The sequence below is a fragment of the Ostrinia furnacalis genome, unplaced genomic scaffold (genome assembly GCF_004193835.3).
Source record: "Ostrinia furnacalis isolate ACB-3 unplaced genomic scaffold, ASM419383v2 OfSCF2409, whole genome shotgun sequence".
NCBI classification, from domain to species: domain Eukaryota; kingdom Metazoa; phylum Arthropoda; class Insecta; order Lepidoptera; family Crambidae; genus Ostrinia; species Ostrinia furnacalis.
In genome coordinates, this window is record NW_021132648.1 from 262,124 (window position 1) to 283,330 (window position 21,207).

A 21,207-nucleotide genomic window follows, 5' to 3' on the forward strand; every position below is an offset into this window, starting at 1 on the left:
GAACATCGGCCGCGTAGCTAGGTTAGTCGCGATTCAGTCGTACTAAGGAAATGTTCTCCGATATTTTGGATAATGCGTCGTTACGTGCAATAAAACAAGTGAAACGAAGAACTACAGGAACAATGGAGTCATTTACTACATGTAAGTATTGCAAATCCATTGGTATTTTGCTTATAAATAAAAAAAACTAAACATTTTTACGAACGAATTCAGTGCCGTAACAGTTACTGCGATATCGAAATCAGTGGTGATAAAAATTCTAACACACTTGTACATTGACGATTTAGTTAGCAACCACTTTATGTCATGCTCAACTACTGCGCAATGTATTTAATTTCTTCCGATATCCACTGTCGTGTGAAAATACACAGTACGGCCGCATGTGCCGGTCGTAACATAGTGCCGTGCTCGTGTTCTAATGCGGTTTCCTATTATCGATAAATAGAAGTAAATTATAATTTTCTATTTTGTAATTTTAAATAAAAAAATGATGTGTTACTTGCGATTATAAGATTTTAAAAAAAAATAATAACAGTAGAAGTAATTAGTAACTGTCAACTATGTAATTACTATAAGAGCTAGTTGAAAGCCTAATATAGGCATTATTTTTGATAAACATTATGCGGTACGCAGATCGCCATAATTAAAAAGTAAATGCGTGATAGTAGTTAATAATAACGTATAATAATAAAAAGGTTTTCATACATAAGCATTTTGTGAAACCAGTTTCGAGCCTTGCCCCTAGCGATTTAAAGTATCGATATCTTGTCGACTCCATTTTATCTTTGTTCTCTCACTAGCATTTTCTTAGTGTGTGTCACGTAACGCGGCCATTGATTGGCCATAAGGCACGCCTTCTGGCCAATCACAGCACTTTTAAGCCGGTTGCACATGTTGTCGTAGACTCACAGTCGCTTTGTTTTTACACAGTTGAATGTGTGTGTGGGAGCTGTGGTGGGGGAAATTTGGGGACACTGGTTCTCGTTGTAGTTACGCGCGACTTCATATCTATTCTCTTTCTATGATCTGAGGTCGCGGCTGTCTTGAATAGCACTTAACACATGACGCCCGTATTCACAAACATTACTATGAGGTCTCACAGTGCGCGTGGACGCACAGGGTGACACACGAACCAATCAGAGCTCTATTGAAAGCTGTGCGTTCGATTTTCTGCTTCACTTACGCAAGCATCGTTTATGAATACGGGCGAAAGTGAAAAACGGCTCACAACGCATTGTGGTTACCTATCGAAAATCTGTAGTTAGTTATATCGCGAAATTCGTGTTTTGGTTCTTACGAAAACAACCACGATTTGTTGGTGTCTCTATATCAAACAAATCAAATCAAACAACAACAGCTAGGTATAGAATTTCACTTGTCGTTTCATAGTCAAACTACTTACCCGTTCCTATTGATTAAACTTCTTCGCTCATTAAACTCTCATTCGAACAAACTTTAACTAATTCAGTATGTGGATTTAACAACCTAATTAAATTACCGTTTGCCTACTTACTTACATCAAAATTGAGTTAGTTCCTCTCACATTAGCACTAATTTAGTTCTAAACTACATGAAACTAAAGTTAGGTCTAACCCCCGGCCCATTAGTGGACCTACTTCAAGCTCTGCCACAAACAATTCACTCACGAATTCACTGAGGTCTTGAGAGTATGTATGAGTCTTTATTCTGACATTTCCTGTGGCTTTCGCATTAAGGAATCATCCAGTTATTCTCTTTTTCAAAAATCTCTACTAAGATATGAATATGAATTCTCGTAACGTCAATATCTACGCCAAAAACACGCTTTTCCCGTACAAAATGTGAGGTGTCATGTGTGACATCGTGCGCAGCGTATTCCATACAAAGATTAAGAGCTTCAGTTGTAGTTTCATGTCATAGATTTTCGAATAAGATAGGCTAGAAAAATTGTTCAAATTCGAATTTCATCATCATTTCAGCCATTAGACGTCCAATCTTTTCGAATTTATTAAGTTTTGAAAGTACCTAGGCATTCATATTCCATATAAGTACCTACCTACCTACCTCAACATGTTTTCTTTTGAAGGCATTTTTTCTAAATAAAATATGATTGCACCAGCAGATAAATGCCAAAAATCTCGAATTTTTTTTAATACATTTAAAATAATCCCAATTCATCTTCAAGCTGATCAAAAACTAATCTATTTAAAATATCTCAACAAATCTGCTTATTCGTTTAGTCTTTCAAAAATTAAGCCCGTCACGTAGTCCTACGTCAGACAGGAACCCAGTTTGATCTTTAATTTAATTTGCGAGAAAGGGTCTGACTGGGATAGACACTCTAAACCGGTTTCGAATCCAATTGATTTCGCTTCTAAATTGAAAGGTATTCCCAAGTTCAGTTTGAATGTTTCAGTAAATAACTTTCAAGTCGACTTAAAGGTGTTATTTGATGTCTACTTTAAATCCTAGTACTTTATGTGTCCTTTTTCTAAGCACAGAATCATCATCATCATTTCAGTCATGAGACGTCCACTGCTGATGAACATAGGCCTCCCCCAATGATTTCCATAATGACCTATTGGTAGCGGCCAGCATCCTTTACGAAGTCGTCGGTCTACCTTGTGTTTTTTTTTTTTTCTATTTACCTCTAGCATAACCAGAGCCTTTTTTATTATTTAGTTTTCAATTGTTTTCTGAGGTTTTTAAGATTTAAGATTAATTGTTTGTTGTTTTTATTTCTATGATTGGTTTCGTTAATATTTTTGCATTTGAAAAGATTACCTCCATTTGCTTTTTAATTTTTCTACTGATTTTACTACTAATTTTCTATTAATTTTTATCTGCAATTTTTGTTTACCTTGTGTTACGTGGCCTCCACTTCAGAACATTTCTGCCCCATCAGCCATTAGTTCTGCGTACTATGTGCCCTGCCCATTGCTACTTCACCTTGCTGAGCACATAAAAACGCCCTAAATATCTACCATACCTTCGTAAAAAAAAACTCGTAAAACTAATTTATTTTTGCAAATAGGCTTTTAAAAAGCACTTTTACACGTCCCGGTATTAACCCTACCACTGCTTCAGGACAATAAATGGGCCAGTGCTGAGAAGAAGCAGCGCAAGAAACTCAGTCACTATTGTCAGCCTCCTTTTCAAGTTTGTGAATACGGGCGTCAGTGATCTTTGTCAGCCTCTTATTTATTAGGTACAGGGAAAACCATTAAACCAACAAGACTCTTAGCGGAAAATGGCAGTGGTGCTCATAATGTAATTAATGTCATAAGTACCTAATATCGCTACGTAGCAGTGAAAGAGTTATTCAAATATCGTGTGTAAAAATAAAATAAAACTAAGTTGCTAACTCAGCTTCATCCATCAACCGATGAATTACAGTGAAAACCATTACTTTATAAAGTATCAACAGCGTAGGACAAATAAACCAACCATCTATTTTTAGGGTACCGTACTCAAATGGTGAAAACGGGACCCTTTTAAGTACTAAGACTCCACTATCCGTCTATTAGTCTGTCACCAAGCTGTATCTCAAGACCAGTGATAGCTAGAGATGTATTCTATTGCCACTTAACAATAAAAACTAAAAACAGATTAAAATAGATATTTAACGGGAAGGCTCCCATAAAACAAACTTGTTTTTTGCTCGATAACTTAATTTCAGGAACAAAATATTTACATAACTACAAGTTTGTGCGGCACCCTTGATCCGTGAGTCCGACTCACGCTTGGCCGGGTTTTAATTAACGGTAGAGCCTGAGTAATGTGTTTTTAATTAACAAATAAACGCCCAATGCACTTTCAGTGTAAACTGTCGGCCATTAACTATTTGTAGAGTTTTGCTTTTAGAGTTAACGAAGCTTCGGTGGTTATTTAGTCATTTAGGTTCCTTTATAATTGTATAGCTTGAAATATTAAATGCTTTTTAAAAATGATAATAGAAGTTTTTAATTGTAATAAATATGTCGTCAAAACAAAAACCGCCGCCTAGTTATTTACAAAAATTTGAGATCTTTTACAATTGTGGGTGTCCGTTGCTCCCCCAAATTAATTAAGATATCAGTATTGTTCTTCAAATTGACCCGACCCGGTAATGTACCCAAGAGCCTTTGATTCAGCGCACCACTGTGCCATAAGTGAATTTTGTTACCAACCATGTTTGTATCAATTCAATAAAAGAACACCCGACAGTGAATTTAAGAATACCCGTTTAGCTAGGTATATCTCGCAGCATGTACATAATTTCATAAAAGCTTGCCTCAAAATGGGAATGTTCTTCTAAATTCTGATATACAGAGTGTTGCTACTAAAATTCCCGGGGTTTTTCCAAAGCATTGCAGTAGCATTCCAGACAAAGTCGTAAAAGCTAATGCTACGAAAATTTTTCACACAGAGCGCTGCGTAATTTCGGCGGAAAAACCTATCAAACGGCTCTACTTGTTGATTTTAGCGCAACACGTAGAGCCTTTGTTAGAGCGCTTTTGAGCTTTTACGCCTACGTGTGTCACTCTTTCTTTTTTGTACCGTGATTTTTTTCGATTTCAGCGCGAATTGACAAAGGCGCGTAACTGTATTCAACGTGTAGGTACAAACGCTTTTTGGGTTCGCAATAATTTGCAAGTCCTTTGTTGGAAAATTTATTTTTAATTAAATAATAGGTTGTAGATGTTACAGTTTTGTTTACACAAATTACGTTCCATTCGCTGTCGATTTAATTTATTCATCATCTTTCACATTAATTAGTAGAGTTTCAGGGCAATATAAAATTAAAATTTTAAGCTAAGCTTACCTCTGGTGTTAGCCGGTCGTCAGCCAAAGACGCGGGCAGCAACCAAAAACTTTTACAGGTTTTTTTCTAATTCTTGTCCCGGGGTACGCGCGTCCGTCGTTCTAGGCGGATTCAACCGAACTGGGGTTTGCTCGGGCGAACTGTGCCGAATGGCACCTTTACCTGATACTCTAAGGCGGGGTGTAGGGATGTTTGGGATGGCGAAAATATCGCGTGACCAGTCACAGCTCCTCGATACTTTATTGCCGGCCGAGCTTTGGCAAGAGCGATGATGTCGATTCGGGTTGCGATAAGATTGTGGTGTAATTAGTGGAATACGAGCAATAAAACAACATGAGGATGTGCACACGGTTAGTTTGGGTTAAAACAGAAACGTGTGAGGGAAATTTCAAAATGAAAAATTTACTTCCTAACGATGAAAATCGATGATTAGAAATTTTATCGACTTTAACAAACGTTGAATTATGATAGTTGACGTTTCAATATTTTATGTTGTTTTTTTTAAGTTTTAAGGTCTTTTAATGGGTTGGTAATAACGTTTTACTTATCATGAACGATAATAAAGTTAATTCGCTGTCTAGTCTCTACAACTACAAAGTCATTATTATTTTATAGCTTTTGCTTATTTGCTGTATTATTATTGTTGAAAAAATTTGATTAACTATATGGTAGTTGGATGGAAACAAACAGTTATACTGATAAGTACTTTGTATAATGACCTGAACCTGATAATGAATCACGTAAATCTTTGACAACACTATGCAACTCTATTATGCTATGTTTAACCTGAAAAAAATAATTCTGATTATAAGCCGACTTACCATTGCTCTTCCTTAAGAGTTATCGATTAAAGCTTTCCAGATATTCTCCCGAATATTAGCTCCAAAATACTAGCTCCAATATCACAGATATTGTGCTTTCCATTAACATGTAGTTCCATCATTTCGTTACACCATCTGATATTTTACGGCCATATTTTCATTCTGTCCGCGTCCTTCCCCACCCTTACAACCTCTATCTGTCCTCTTCACTCGTACTGGAAAACGCGAGTTATGAATAAGAGAGAGCAGGACGGGTGTATATTTAATGAAAACGTGACAGAGTTGCCGCCATGGGAAAACGTAGGTCCTGGTTTTTCTTTGTTTTATCGTGTAATGTTTTTTGATGGGTTCAATACTATATGACATTTAATTGGCTGGTATGTTTTCGTATTTATTATTAATTTATTATTCTCATCTTTAAAAAATGCTGTATTTAATTAAGAGAGATGAACGAACATCTAATTAAGGTACAATAATTAATTAATAATACAAAAGGCTACATTTTCATTAATGTGTTATAGGTAGGATAGGTTGGGAATGACTCTATCAAGACGGAGCGATGACATACTCAAAGTGACTGATTAACTAGGTGAGGATCCATCCATCATTGGACTGGACTAAGGTTAATGATGATTTATGATGTTGCTAAGAAACTTATAGAACAGTCACAAGCTATCAAATGAGTTATGTTGCTCAATCTATCTAAATATAGTATACAGGGTGGAATTTTGTAATGCCACCTGGAGGGAAAGTTAGTACTCGTAATACTGTAGATAGAAAATTTTACTGAAAGAAAACATTCCTTTATTTTTGAAAAGAAAGAGAACTGCATTCAAAGATTGTAGAATTTTTTTAGAAAATTCGCTACCATACCATACAATTTTCTGCACTTAATTAAAATAATTTAAGATTTCATGGTTTTCCTTTCGTTTAATTTATCAAGTTTGTTAGAGAGATTTCATCCTTATACTTAACCCTAACGATTGATGCAATAAAAATACAGCGTGTAATTTTTAACAGATTTTAGTTGGGTCATTTCCCAGGTGTGGCAAGCAAATTTTTTGAAATCTTCGAATGCAGTTCTACTTCTTTTCAAAAATAAAGGAATGTTTTCTTTGAGAAAAATTTCCTATCTACAATTTTAAGAGTACTTTCCCTCCAGGTGGCATTACAAAATTCCACCCTGTATAATATTAGTGTAGATAACTCAAAGGTGACTGACTGACTGACATAGTGATCTATCAACGCACAGCCCAAACCACTGGACGGATCGGGCTGAAATTTGGCATGCAGGTAGATGTTATGACGTAGGCATCCGCTAGAAAGGATTTTACGAAACTCCACCCCTAAGGGGCTAAAACGGGATCCACGCGTACGAATTCGCGGGCGGCCGCTAGTTGTCTTTAAAGTTGCTAAACTGAATGATGTTCTACTAAATAAGGATTGGGTAAACACCACAGTCAATTAACTTGCATTTTATGACCTGTCAATTCAAACGGTTTGACGTCACATTTCTGGCAGTTTCAAAGTTGCTAAAATCGAATTGCAAATTGGAATCCAATTCGATTTTCAGGACTAAGTTCTCGTCATTATCATTTCAGCCATATGACGTCCACAGCTGAACATAGGATATCCATATTGACCGGTTGGTAGCAGCCTGCATCCAGCGCCTTACTGCCACCTTTATGTGCCTTGTCCATTGCCACTTCAATTTATGGTGTCAACTAATTTATTTTAAGAAATGGTGGAAAGAGGGAAAATAATCAAATTCCTACATAAGCAAATATTTAACTACTTAAATTCTAACTTGAAAATATATGAGTGTGTTGATACGTACAGTCACGGAATGAAAAGGTTCGTCAGTTTTCAAATTGATTCCTTCAACGAATCGCGAGCACATATTACCTTTTGAAACTATGTTACAGAATAATCTCGAGTTAGAGAAAATAATCTTTAACTGTTCGTCAGTAAAGTTCAAAATTATTCAGATCAAAGTTGTTTGACGATTTAACTTGTCTTATGATTGATAAACTAAAACCTTCTTGTTGGTTCAACCTGCCATTATCTATTAAATAAAAAAAAACTACATTTTGTAACATTGCACTGATGGGATAGAAAAATAAACAAGCAAAACCTTATTCGTTAGTAAACGTCATATTTATTTAAATGTTAGCAGCACTGTTTCTTGCACGGTTATGTTAGCAGGTTTGACTCTTACAGTACCTACTGCAAGCGAAAACCGACACTAAGGTGACGAACCTTTTCATTCCGCGACTGTACATAGGTACCTACCTACCTAGGTACACGTATCATGACATACTTTCAGTAAATATTGATTCATCTTTGAGTGGGTCTTCTTATTAGTTCTTCTTATTAGATCCTTTCATAATTCATAAAAGCTTTACCTTTGTAGAAATGAATGAGCACCTAATGAGCCCCAATAAGATGAAAGGAATGTTTTTATCAAATAAATTATGAATCAAGTTTGCCAAATATTTGCTGGGCGAGTTTCAATGGAGTTTGTGAATGCTTGGAGCTGAATAGAGAATTTATTTTAATTATCTTTTAAACTTAATGGGTACTTATTCATTTTAAGTTGCTAAAGCTGTGAGCTCATGTGTGTAAAGTGTTCGCTGTATATCTTGGCTATTTTAACGCTATGGAGACAAGATCTCTTAGCCCTAAGGGCTATATTTCACCGGGACACCATGGCGGCGCAACCAGTCGCCGCTACCAACAAAATGTATGCAGCTTTGCGCAACCAAACGGACACCAGGTGAGTAACTCTCTATAGAGCTGTATACATTTTGTTGGTAGCGGCGNTCGCCGCTACCAACAAAATGTATGCAGCTTTGCGCAACCAAACGGACACCAGGTGAGTAACTCTCTATAGAGCTGTATACATTTTGTTGGTAGCGGCGACTGGTTGCGCCGCCATGGTGTCCCGGTGAAATATAGCCCTTATAGACTTAGGCTGAGTTGCACCATCTAACTTTGACCGGAGGTATAACGATAACCAGTGTAATTTGTATGGAAATTTACAGATTTTTGACGTTTGTTAAAGTAAAAGTAAAATGGTGCAACCCAGCCTTAGACTTAAAGAGAGGTATGGTATTTAGTAAAATAGAGAAGGCGGTGCTTGATTAAAATCTTCTTTACATGTTATAAAACAAAATCGCTCCCGCTGTCTTCTCGCTTGGATCTTTTAGACTTCGCAACGGATTTTAATGCAGTTTTCAGCAATAGATAGAGTAATTCAAGAGGAAGGTTCATGTAATAAATTTCACCCATGCGAAGCCGGAGTCGCTAGTTATATATAAATACTTAAGACAAATATTATTCAGCCATTGTGCCATTAGGACCACAAGTTACATTACTTTTAATATTGTCAATTATAGCCAAATGCTTTCCGCCCACGGCTTCGCCCGCGTGGAATTTTGTCTGTCACAGAAAAACTTTATTGCGCGCGTCCCTGTTTCAAAAACCGGTATAAAAACTATCCTATGTCCTTTCCCGGGACTCAAACTATCTCTATGTCAAATTTCATCAAAATCGGTTCAGTGGTTTAGGCGTGAAAGCAAGACAGACAGACAGAGTTACTTTCACCTTTATAATTTACTATATAATAATAATTAACTTTTAAAAAAAATAAAACCGACTTCAAATGCGTGNTCTCGGGCTCCGTGAGGTTTATAGCAAAGAAAATTCGGGAAAAGGGGGTAAAACAGGATCCACGCGTACGAAGTCGCGGGCGGCCGCTAGTATTAGTATAGATTGCGTTCTACTTTGGCTGTAAACCCTAAACATAAATTGTTATTTCTTAAGCCTAAGCCGTATATTTCGGTTTAGTAAAGCGATCCAATCCATTAATATAATAGAGTCTAAAGGTCTAAGCCCTTAGGCGCTAGCCACACAAGGAATAGCCAAAGTAGGGTAGGCAATAAATAAGTTGTATGAATATTTTGTTTATTACCTGGATTGTAGTAATTCCGAATACCATATAAAAATATAGTAACCATTATGTCGTCTTTTGGGCGGGACGGGACAGTGACCCATTAAAAGTCAAAGTCAAAGTCAAAATTTCTTTATTTGTTTAGACTAATAAATAGTTCTTACAAATCGTCATTTTGCTCTTAAGGAGCCTCTACATGTCTCATAATCTTTTTACCCTACCAGCGCTTCGAGACCAACATTTGGCAAGTGCTGAGAAGAAGCGCCGCAACAAACTCAGTCACCACTGTCTGCCGGTTAATATAAATAAATAGAAATAGCAGTAGTAGGTACATTCGATTCAGGAGCAGTTCACTGAATTTACCATGCATTCTTGTATAGTGTATCTTATAAGAATGGGTATACAAAATTGCGTGGTATATTAAACAAGGTAGTGACGTGCTAATAAACTAAAAATTAAAAATATTGCGTATAAAAAAGTTCATCCCCAATTTTCCACCCTTGGGGGTGAAATATTTTCTTCAAATTCGCATGAAACCACCCTTTTGATAATACCTATTCAACAAAAAAATAATCGTTCAAATTGATTTATAATCGGCGGAGATATTGCGTATAAAAAAGTTCATCCCCAATTTTCCACCCTTGGGGGTTGTTTTTTCTATTATTAAATTTAAATGGGACCACCCTTGAGGTATTACCTATACGCCGAAAAAAGATTTGTTCAAATCGGTTCATAATTGGCGGAGTTATCGCGTAACAAACATAGAAAAAAAAAAAAACATACGGGTCGAATTGAGAACCTCCTCCTTTTTTGAAGTCGGTTGAAAATAAGTCGGGTTTTCCTCCCTGACGCTATAACTCCAGAACGCACGAACCGATTTCCACGGTTTTGCATTCGTTGGAAAGGTCTCGGGCTCCGTGAGGTTTATAGCAAAGAAAATTCGGGAAAAGGGGGTAAAACAGGATCCACGCGTACGAAGTCGCGGGCGGCCGCTAGTATTAGTATAGATTGCGTTCTACTTTGGCTGTAAACCCTAAACATAAATTGTTATTTCTTAAGCCTAAGCCGTATATTTCGGTTTAGTAAAGCGATCCAATCCATTAATATAATAGAGTCTAAAGGTCTAAGCCCTTAGGCGCTAGCCACACAAGGAATAGCCAAAGTAGGGTAGGCAATAAATAAGTTGTATGAATATTTTGTTTATTACCTGGATTGTAGTAATTCCGAATACCATATAAAAATATAGTAACCATTATGTCGTCTTTTGGGCGGGACGGGACAGTGACCCATTAAAAGTCAAAGTCAAAGTCAAAATTTCTTTATTTGTTTAGACTAATAAATAGTTCTTACAAATCGTCATTTTGCTCTTAAGGAGCCTCTACATGTCTCATAATCTTTTTACCCTACCAGCGCTTCGAGACCAACATTTGGCAAGTGCTGAGAAGAAGCGCCGCAACAAACTCAGTCACCACTGTCTGCCGGTTAATATAAATAAATAGAAATAGCAGTAGTAGGTACATTCGATTCAGGAGCAGTTCACTGAATTTACCATGCATTCTTGTATAGTGTATCTTATAAGAATGGGTATACAAAATTGCGTGGTATATTAAACAAGGTAGTGACGTGCTAATATCTAGACTTTCATTCTCAAGTTATTCCGAAATAAGTGAAAAAGTCCCACTTGACAAAAAGATAACATACGAAAATAGATGGCAAAAATACTGGCAGGTATAGATGACCCACGCTGAACTGTCCCACCAAACTCAATGACAGGGGGGCGCTACCATCGTTCAACTGTATGGTTTCCAACATGGCAAAAATTGGAACTAGCGATCCGGTATTGACGGTGGCGCCCCACTGTCAATGTCATGCATAGGACAGTTCAGTATTTTGGAACTATATACTATGTAGTAGTTACTTTGCAATTCACGAAGGCGAGTGAGCTCTACATGACGTGATGTGGCTCGCTACTGTTCGTTTTTCAAAAGTTTTGACAGACATTACACTATCGTTATGTGCATGTACACTATTGTGCACACACACAAGTAAAGCCAGTAAAACTCACTCGTTTCATGAGTTGCAAGAACCATAACTACGTGTAAAAAACGCTCTTTAACACCTTTGCTGCGGCAGTAACTTTCTAATACTTTCCATTCCTTCGGTACAAGGTCAATAAACCTGGTATTAAAACTTACATTGTGGCGGCACAAGGCTTAAAGACCTTGTAATATTTAAGATATATTAATTTTATTTTTGGCTTCATGTTAATAGATATTGTGTTTTTTTTCTTTGAATATTAATAATAATGCATTTATTGACATACACCTGAAGGCGTTCGTGAATAACTTGTTTAGTATGAAAATTATAGCTATATTCAAAATACAAGGCTTATGCACCTTGTGCCGCACTGAAGTAGGGAAGTCTGGTGGGTATTCTAGTGATGTGAAATACAAATATCGATAGTTTAAATTAAGTTTTAATAAAAAATTAAAAAAGTAACAAACAAAGATGTTTTAATAATTTAGTCTAAATATTTTACAAATAAGACATACGTGCATAAATACTTAAATAAGCTATATTTAAAGAAAACATATTATTTAATAACATTTAGTTACAACTTCAAATGTTTGTCACGAAAAACATTATTTAAATTAGCAATAAATCGTATAGCAAATTAAATTATAATCAATTTGGAGTTTTGATTTTGTTTGTTTCTCTTGACGCCATGTCGACATGTGCGTTTCTTACGAATGCGAGGCAGCACTGGCTGCACGAAGCTAGCGTGGGGTGCGGTACCAGGTGCGCAGGGTACAAGGTGCTTCGACCTGGTTTCGCATTGTGAAGACATTTTATTACTTCCGTGCGGTACCAGGTCTAAAAACCTGGTATTAAGGTAGGTACATCATTGGATTCTATTTTAAGAATACATCATAGATATATATTCATCACTTTCCTACACCGGACCCAATTGAAGTTATGCCTTTCGCACGACAAGGAAGACTATAATTTTCTTAGCCGCACGGTAAGCGAGACGTACACAAGGTCTATAGACCTGGTTTCGCACTCAACGTGTTAAAGTCTCAATTGCACAAAAACCATACATTGTAGAGTAGCTTATTTAGGCTAAATTTCCTCCTACGCTGACGTCGGTCGCGTACATCGGTCGAGCGTACGAATGAACACAATGTTCTATGAAGCACCGCACTGCAACGCCGTCGTCAGCGGCAGATGATTAAACATAGAACTAGTATGTAATCGTGCGCGCCGCTGACGTCGGTCACCGATGTCAGCCTAAAAGGAAATCGAGCCTTAGAGTACTATTTAAAGTAAGCGTGGGTTCATTAGAACACAAAAACAGCTCTACTTGCATGTTCCAAGATTTACTACCCCGTGTGTCTTAGCCCTTAGACTTAATAGCCTATAAAAAGTATCAGAACTCGAATACAATACCCAATGGATTCAAGGCTTAAGGTTCTTGAAGGTTGAACGTTATTTATTTCTTGGCCTTTAAACGCTTTAAAAAGGCAGTTAGAGCAGAAGAGAAATCCTTTCAGTGAAAAGTTTTAACTTTTCATCAGTTTGTTTTTAATTTAATTTTGTTTTAAAACTTTTTAATTACAAAGATCCCTTTCAAAGTTTCAAGTGAAACCTTTTAAGGAATTTATTTTGTTGTTATTTAAAGTGGCTGTTTGATCAACAGTTGAAGAATCTTTTGTCTTCAATTTCAATAAACTCGTATTTAATAAGTAATTAAAATACATTAATTTTTATATGAAAGGAACCTAATAATAAGCCTTCCAACAAACTTACTATGCATAAATTGTATTAAGGTAACTTTCTATGTTTTTAAGTCAATATTGTAGGATTTATGTAAACACCGCCCTTTGCCTCAATTAAAACGTTCATACTTTTGTCTATGCAACTCTGTATTCTCTGTGCTCTCTCCGTCCGTGTGGACGTCAATTAACTGTGTTTAAATTCAAATAATTCCCTCTTTTATTAGTATACTTCCAACAAATATCAATAACATGCTTTCTTTTAAAAGTTGTCTTGGGAGTTTCTACAAACAGCCTAATTAACGAAAGGTAGTACAACCTACCTATTTATAGTACCTACCTGTATACAAACAATCGGCGAAGATGTCAACATTGTTACAACTTTTATAGTTGGAATAGGTGCGGTATAGAAACAAAACACTTAATTGTAGTGTGCTTTGGAATGTTCATCTACAATAATTATGCCACTGTAGAATCTACAACAATTAAGTCAGAGGCTTAATATGTTTCGCAATTAAGATCCAGTATTCCGTAAACACCTTTCGCAACAAATAAGTACTAACCGAAATTTCAGCAGCACCCAATTGAATGATCAAACGAACTTACCAAGTGAAGTTCGATCTAAATTATCCTGTTTTCGCCGAAGAGATTTATTTTACCATGTAGTACCCCTGTACGACAACCCAATCCGCACACAATATTCAGCGTAGTAGTATTAAAAAACAAAAGAGCGGGCAACCCCACCCCTACCACGCTGTGGGCTCGGTGTCCNCCCATAAAATTTAGATATTTTATTTCTAACGATATGTGAAAATATTCATACTAGTCTAAATTTAAAAAATGTGGGGGGGGGGGACTAACCCCCCACCTCTGGAGCTGCTTCAAGTGAGGGTAGTCCCCCCCCCTGAAAATAACCCCATATACGCCAATGACTCATAATAAAAATTAATTAATTTATTACTTAGGTAGGTAAGTATTAAAAACTAAAAAATATGTCGATTTCTTTGATGTTATTTGTGTCATACAAGTACCTAACACTATACATTTATACAGGGTGTTTCTTGTAAGGTGTCAAGCCGAAGGCAGGTGATAGGTGAGGATTAGACCTATCGATTTCACCCCCATGTATGTTCTACGATTTTTCATAGTTTAGAAGTTATCGTCAATTTTGTGATTTTTTCAAATTGTATGACCCAGTAGGCTTTACATTTTTTTATCTTTTTTTTGGGTCGACTTTTCTCAAATTTCTTTTTTTTGACAGATTCCCTATTAATTGAAGATTTTTGAAAAAAATAATCAACTTCCTATCTTTGATGCAAAATACAAAATTTTTGCTAGAAACATAAAAAATATGCTATTAGCGGAACATTCTAAAATTTTCAACTTGAAAGTTAAAAAAAAAGGAGAAATTCCATAGGTCCAAAATAATTTTAAAAACTGCGCAGTTTTCTGAACTTTCATAATAACACAAAAAAACATGTACTTAATAGGCCATTATTTTCTGTAATCGCTCCACTAATGTGGTAAGTCGGAGATTCCGTTACATGTTTTTGACTTTCTTAGGACTAAATTATTTGTTTCATAACTTACATTTCAATTATCATAAATAATTATTTAAAAACCAAGCATCAAAATATTATCCATAATATCCTTGATTCGGTAGTATCACGAAACAGGGGACACCCGAAAAATAATATGTACGCTATTTCGTGAGTCAATTAATCGCAATTTTAAAGTAATTCTACGTTTTCATATAACTTTTTTCTAAGCCAAATCAATTGTCAAGGAACACATGAAACCACTATTACAAGTTTTATGCAAATGAACGTTTCTTCGCCTTTTTATAAGCTTAAGAAGTTGGAGCGCTAACCTTACGGTGAGAGCAACATTTTCACGCCGCACGGCTGTTTTTGGCTCTCTGAGAGTTTGAAGCTTCGTATTGCTCTCATTTTTGGCGCCACAATGTTGGTACTTGGTTTTTTAGATAGCTCAAATAATAGAGATTTTATAGTAATAAAGAATTTTTATAAATAATATTCCATTTGCCTACTATTTGAGCTAGAAAAAAAACTTACGAACTTACGTACTATCACGAACTAGTAGCCGTTTACCTTAGATACTTAATTTATCTTTAGAAATACCTATTGGTCTTTTTTAAATTCTTATTTAAACATATTTGCTGAAAATTTAGAAAGGTCATGTACCTTTGCATGTCATGAATAACAAAACAACCGCAAAGTAATAAATTAAGTACCTATTCTGAAGTACCTACTACAATTCTGTTTACCTTTCACTAAAGTAATAAAAGGTTTCTAACCCATTCCATCGAGGCCCATTCGCCTCAAGGAAATAAGAAGAAACTTTTAATATGGGTTCATAAGAAAAACAATTGGGAAAGAAACGGGACAAATAAAACCCCATCTTGCGGAAATAACACATGTTTTCTTTCGCGTAGTTACGGAAAAAATATCCGTTTTTCCGCTTTTTTCCGACATTATTCCTTACGAGATGAACAGCTGCAGCTGTGTTCCGGGAAAATTATGGTTAATGAATTACTTACTTGCTCTTTTACTGGTTGGTTATTTATTAATGATAATAATATAGGCGTCATCATTTCAGTGAGTACTGAATATTTTCATAAAGATTATAAACAGTTTTATGTTACCGTTTGAGTTGCCAATCAGCTGATCGTAGTTAAAGATTTAAGATCGTAGTTAAAGGTATGTAGATACATACCTACATTATGTGGATAAACTTACAAAATTTGTATGTATTACCTAAATTACCGGAGGAAATTAAGAGGAAAAGTTAACCCTTTTATAAAAATTTAAAAGGGTTAACTTTTCCTCTCTTCTTTCTACTCCTATAGATCGTAGTTTTTACTACCACAGGTATTATTTAACCAGGATCACTATGACTTAATTTTCACTCGATAAAATTACTAATATGTCATCATTATCCATTACAAAATGGAATAACATTGTCCCTTGTAATTTTTCACTTACTTTCAAGTTAGCTACTGCCATGATGTAGGCGGCCCTTAAAAGACATAAATATTTGTTAATAATTACACTAATTGCACAAAGGCTTAGTATTGCCATTCAGCGAGGAAATGCAGCCAGCATTCTCGCCTCTTTGCCTCACGGACACACTTTTATTTTTGAGTAATATAAGTTTATATTTTTATTTTGTTTAGAGTTAAGTTTGCCTTAGTTCTAAAAAAAAAATTCTGTTTATTGTAAATAAAGTCATCGATTAGGATTATAAAATAAAACAAATGTTAAGGCTTTAGCTTTATTAAGGAAATCATTCAAACTTACGAACTATTCAATAGGATACTACCGCGTTCCGGCGCAATTAAAATTTTAGTGACCGCAGAGATATGAGGCCACAGTGAGAGGGCACTTTATGGTCATGGCCATGGTCATGGTTCATATTTGATTTGGTATTAATTAGTTAATACAGTTGGTTCATTACAACGCCTTTATGTGACTCTACAGCTATTATTTCGTAGAATAATTTATTGACAAATCTTTTAACTATTGTCTACTATAGTAACTATTTTGAAAAATGGTTTTCTCGAATGAAATTCTCTTGCAATTATTGCACATAAGTAAAAGCTATACGATTACCGTACAACTGCGCTCTGCAACCTGGACCAATCCGATGATTAGATGACCCATCATGACCATACATTTTCATTCACAACTCTGTATGAGTAGATGGGAATTTCTTCAAAACTGCATGGTACAAGTTATAAAATGCGTATACTGATACACTTAGGATGACCACCAGGGATCCACCGAAGACAAAACTGAGGAAGTTCCCGTCGATCATGTTGGTTCCGTGGAGGGATCTGGCGTGACCTTGAAAAAGGTCCTTCGTGCCGGATCCAGCCGCTTTCCGCTCCTCCATCATCTTCTTCATTGATGATAACCGCTCTTTGAGCTCGTCAATGGACTCCAGCATGTCTTCGGATGCTGGAAAGATAAATTAAAATCAAAAGGGGGAAATAACAAGAAGAACGAAACACCGCACAGCATGATAAATATTGTGATATCTAGTTTGGTTGTTATAGGAACTAATTTGGAACAAAAATTATAGCCCTTTATTTAATCCAGATGTGCTGAGTTGATCTTATAAAAAAACAGCTTCTTGAAGGTTATTTTGTTATACCTAATTACCTACATATTAATAATATCATTATCATCGAATTAAGTAACATTAAGCGATCTTGTTGAAATCTGAAAGAAAGTAAATTTTCTCTACCCGGTGCTCTAAAGAAATAACTTCATTGATTCAATCTTAAATACTTATAAATTATTCGTTTACGAAAATATTTTTTCAATCCATCTTACAAAATAATAAGATAAAAAAGATTATTTTTTTATCGTTAATTTGTCAGTAAGTACCTTTCATTCTGTACCTGTCTACATAAATTCACCGTATCACAAACCTGTCACAGTATCTAAGTAATCTTTACGTAGCATTTTGCGGTCAACTTTTCCCAAACATGACGCAAATCATTCTACAAACCGCAAAATAATAACAATACATCAAAACACATAATATCACAATAACGTACCTTCAGCTTCTCTATCCGGGCTCATTTTTCACGATTTATTAATAAAATTTCACTAAACGGTACTCTTTCGTGTCAGTCTTTTGTTTTGCGAAGTCGACGCATTTGCGAATCTGTGGTTTGGTTTCCAAAATGGCGCGCGCATGCGAAGGAGTCGGGATAGACGGGAGCTTATTGATCGGGCCTGGGAATGCCTGGCTGGGGTGGTCTGGTTCTAGGCTGGCATAGGGTTTACTATTGAAATCCATTATGGCCGATTTGCAATTTTTTCTTAATCAGAGAAGATAACATTTAAAAAATAATATGTACCTACCTGCTTTTAAGGAAGAAAATCGATAGAGAAGTAAATAGGTACCTAATTTGTGAAATAAAATACACAAATAAAAAAAACGAATTTAATCACAAATTCCTCCAAATACGATCTTCCTAGTCTTTCCTAGTCTTTTTCCATAATATTAAACTCATGATTTCTGCATTATTGTAAGTACTTAATGTATTTAATACCATGTTAGTTAATACTTGTTGATCCTGATCAATAAGTAAGTTCGCACCTAATTTTTTAGTTCCATTGTCTCCAAGCTTAGTGGTTAGTTCAGGCCACCCCAACTGAAAGGTCGTTGGTTCAAGTCGCTAGTGATATCGCTTGATACATACCCAAATTAAAAAATCTCCCACATGCTTGAAGCTCGTCGTACCTACCCATTTTTTTAAGCAGGACAATTTAATTTTAATTTTTTAACGAGAGTAAATTAATAAATTATGTTTTCTCATCGTCAAACTTTTCATCAACTCATCGTAAAAGGGATTAAAATTTAATTAAAAAGGGTATCTACCTACACTAACAGTGATAAAACCAAGTAAGTAATACTAATTATTATCATTTTTTTAACATTCAACAAGCCTTAGTAAAAGTCTGTGTGTCTGTGTGGGTAGGTAAGTAAAAGCTTTAAATATTAGACTTTACAAAAACGTTGATTTAAAAAAATATTCTAATGGGGTTTTATTACTTTCATGAACTTACTGAATTTTAAATAATTTCCTTGAGTTCAGTAAAGATGAGGTGCGTGCTTTACTGAGATCTTACCTCACACGCACTTCTTTGAGAGAATTTGATTTATAGGCACTGGCCTAACTCACTGATGAATGCTCATAAAACACTGAGAAGCTTTCAACTTCACTTTCCCGCCAAAAAGTCTCAATCTCGATCTAACTCGATGACAGACGTCATGTCCAATGTGTCATTTTCTTAACGAGTGAAGTGCGTTCCGTAAGTTTATCGATTGTTTTGGATATTGGATATCATTATGGTAAAATTAATCGACCATTTATACAATGAAAGTTAGTCGGTGAAAGTTAAAAAAGTACTTAACTATTACTGAAATCAAATTGACCGAAATTGAGCGTTTTTGACAGCTTATGACTTGTTTTTAACCGTTTTTGACCAATTTGACCGTAAATGACGGTCAGTCAAATTCAGCTGCTTAAGTCATTTTCAACACTAATCCCAGGTCTCTAGTTGCCTACCACGTTAACGTGGTATTGAAACAAATGGAGTTATAATAGGAGTTGGTAGGTAGTACTTGGTGGTTTTATTGAGGTAAAACGTCTTCATCTTTATTAAAACATTGTTACAAATACAACCTATTACCATCTTTAAAATGAAGATAATTTGGACTGTATTATTTTGGCTCGATATAATATATCGATATAATTATCGACTTTATCATACATATCAAAGCTATTTAATCGATTAACCAGTTACATTGGCCATCTCTACTCCACAGCAAAACGTTTCATTTCGCGCATTTCATTGTTCCTTAGTTTTGGATGAATTCTGTAATAATACAATTTTATTAAAGCCGGATCTACAGCATCGAAATTAAATTATTAAATTACATTACCCTTCATCACTGTTCATTCATCTCGGTATTTAATTAATGTAAAATCTTAATACTTGTTGTTTTGTTGAAATTAGTTATGCTTGAATTGGAATGTAAATGTCAAATGATTGACAGTTATCAGCTGTTTGTTGTTTACAAAATGAAGCTTTTCTGCAAGAAATATAATTGCAAAATTATCAATGAAAAAGTGATAGAAATGAGTGTTTATAAATTAGAACGAATACTAAATAAATTAATCAGAATAAATTCATGAAACGGTAAGTCTGTAGATGTATTTAGCTATTGGAAAATAAGATAACCAAAACATTATCTTCGGTTACGTTGCTGAATTTAATGATTTTGTGTTACTTGTGATAGGTATGGAGACTTCATACATCTGCCTCTAATACTAGAAAAGAGTTTTGTTTCAAAATAAGGCAGAAGCATCTTGAAGAAGAGGAGGCAAATTAAAGAAGGTTTGTTAAAACATTTATAATTTTAACCATCTAGCTACTTGCCTGGAATCAAATAGGTCAGACTTGAACTTTTATCCATTATGTAGGTGTAACATTTTTATTTCCAAGCTCTTAGATTAAAAAAAATACAATTTTATTTAGTAAAGTCTATAATAAAACAGATACAAATGATGTGTTGCTCCAAAGTTTGTTGTATTTTTCTATAAAGGTCCGTACTTTATTTTTTCAGGATTAATATTCACCGCTGTGGGAAACCTCATCGCGTACTAGAAGACATATTGAAAAGTAAGATCATCATTAACCTCTTCTGTAATATAAATTACTATTGTGGAAAAACCCTGTGAACTACTCAGTTGAAACATTCATCTTAATAATGTTTAGATAGCACATTTTCAAGAAATTGTTGTGGTAACAGTTGTGGGCTGGCAAGCAAATGATCCTAGATTCAATACTCATTTAAATCAGTAAATATAAAATTTTACATTGTACATTATAATTTATTAATTTTACAGTTATTATGCCCCATCATAATAATAATATGTTTCAATTCAATAAGAAGATTATTATTAAGTAGGTATACTATAGTTACTAAATATAAAAATTAATTCATTTTACAGATGAGGTTACCAAAAATTCAACACAAAACTAACAACAAGGTTCAGAAAAACTCTACAACTGAAGGTGATTAAGCTGTGAAGTGTCAATTTAATCAGTAAAACAGGTACAATGCCTTTTCATTAAAGTACTAAGTAGAGGAATATATCATTTTCCAACCAAGACCTCTAAATCTTATAAACAAAATGAAGCGGAGGGATCATGTTATGAAAAAGGTTGAAAAACACTGCTTTATAGGATAGAGGGCTACCTTTTTCTTTTTTTATTATTTTCTATTGACGTTCATATGTGCCACTTGTGGTCTAAACTGAATAAATATTTT

The 21,207-nt window shown here is 35.1% G+C and overlaps 2 protein-coding genes and 1 long non-coding RNA gene across 3 annotated transcripts in view; 1 reads left to right on the forward strand and 2 right to left on the reverse strand.

The window, feature by feature from the left end:
• Window positions 1–4,934, reverse strand: part of LOC114355427 (IDLSRF-like peptide) — a 129,331-nt gene extending 124,397 nt beyond the window's left edge. The window contains exon 1 of the mRNA XM_028308263.1: window positions 4,784–4,934. The gene's annotated coding sequence lies outside the window, so the exon portion shown is untranslated. The remainder of the gene's footprint in view (window positions 1–4,783) is intronic.
• Window positions 4,935–16,773: 11,839 nt separating this feature from the next.
• LOC114355421 (uncharacterized) lies at window positions 16,774–18,023 on the reverse strand. The gene is made up of 2 exons (XM_028308254.1): window positions 17,918–18,023; window positions 16,774–17,312 (listed from the first exon to the last, which is right to left on the reverse strand). Exons 1-2 carry the CDS (start codon window positions 17,940–17,942, stop codon window positions 17,035–17,037), a joined length of 303 nt encoding a protein of 100 aa, XP_028164055.1. The 5' UTR covers window positions 17,943–18,023; the 3' UTR covers window positions 16,774–17,034.
• Window positions 18,024–19,977: 1,954 nt separating this feature from the next.
• Window positions 19,978–21,159, forward strand: LOC114355422 (uncharacterized). Its single transcript, XR_003656104.1, has 3 exons — window positions 19,978–20,270; window positions 20,500–20,555; window positions 20,888–21,159. It is a non-coding gene; the product is annotated as an uncharacterized LOC114355422 (long non-coding RNA).
• The last annotated feature ends 48 nt before the right edge of the window (window positions 21,160–21,207 follow it).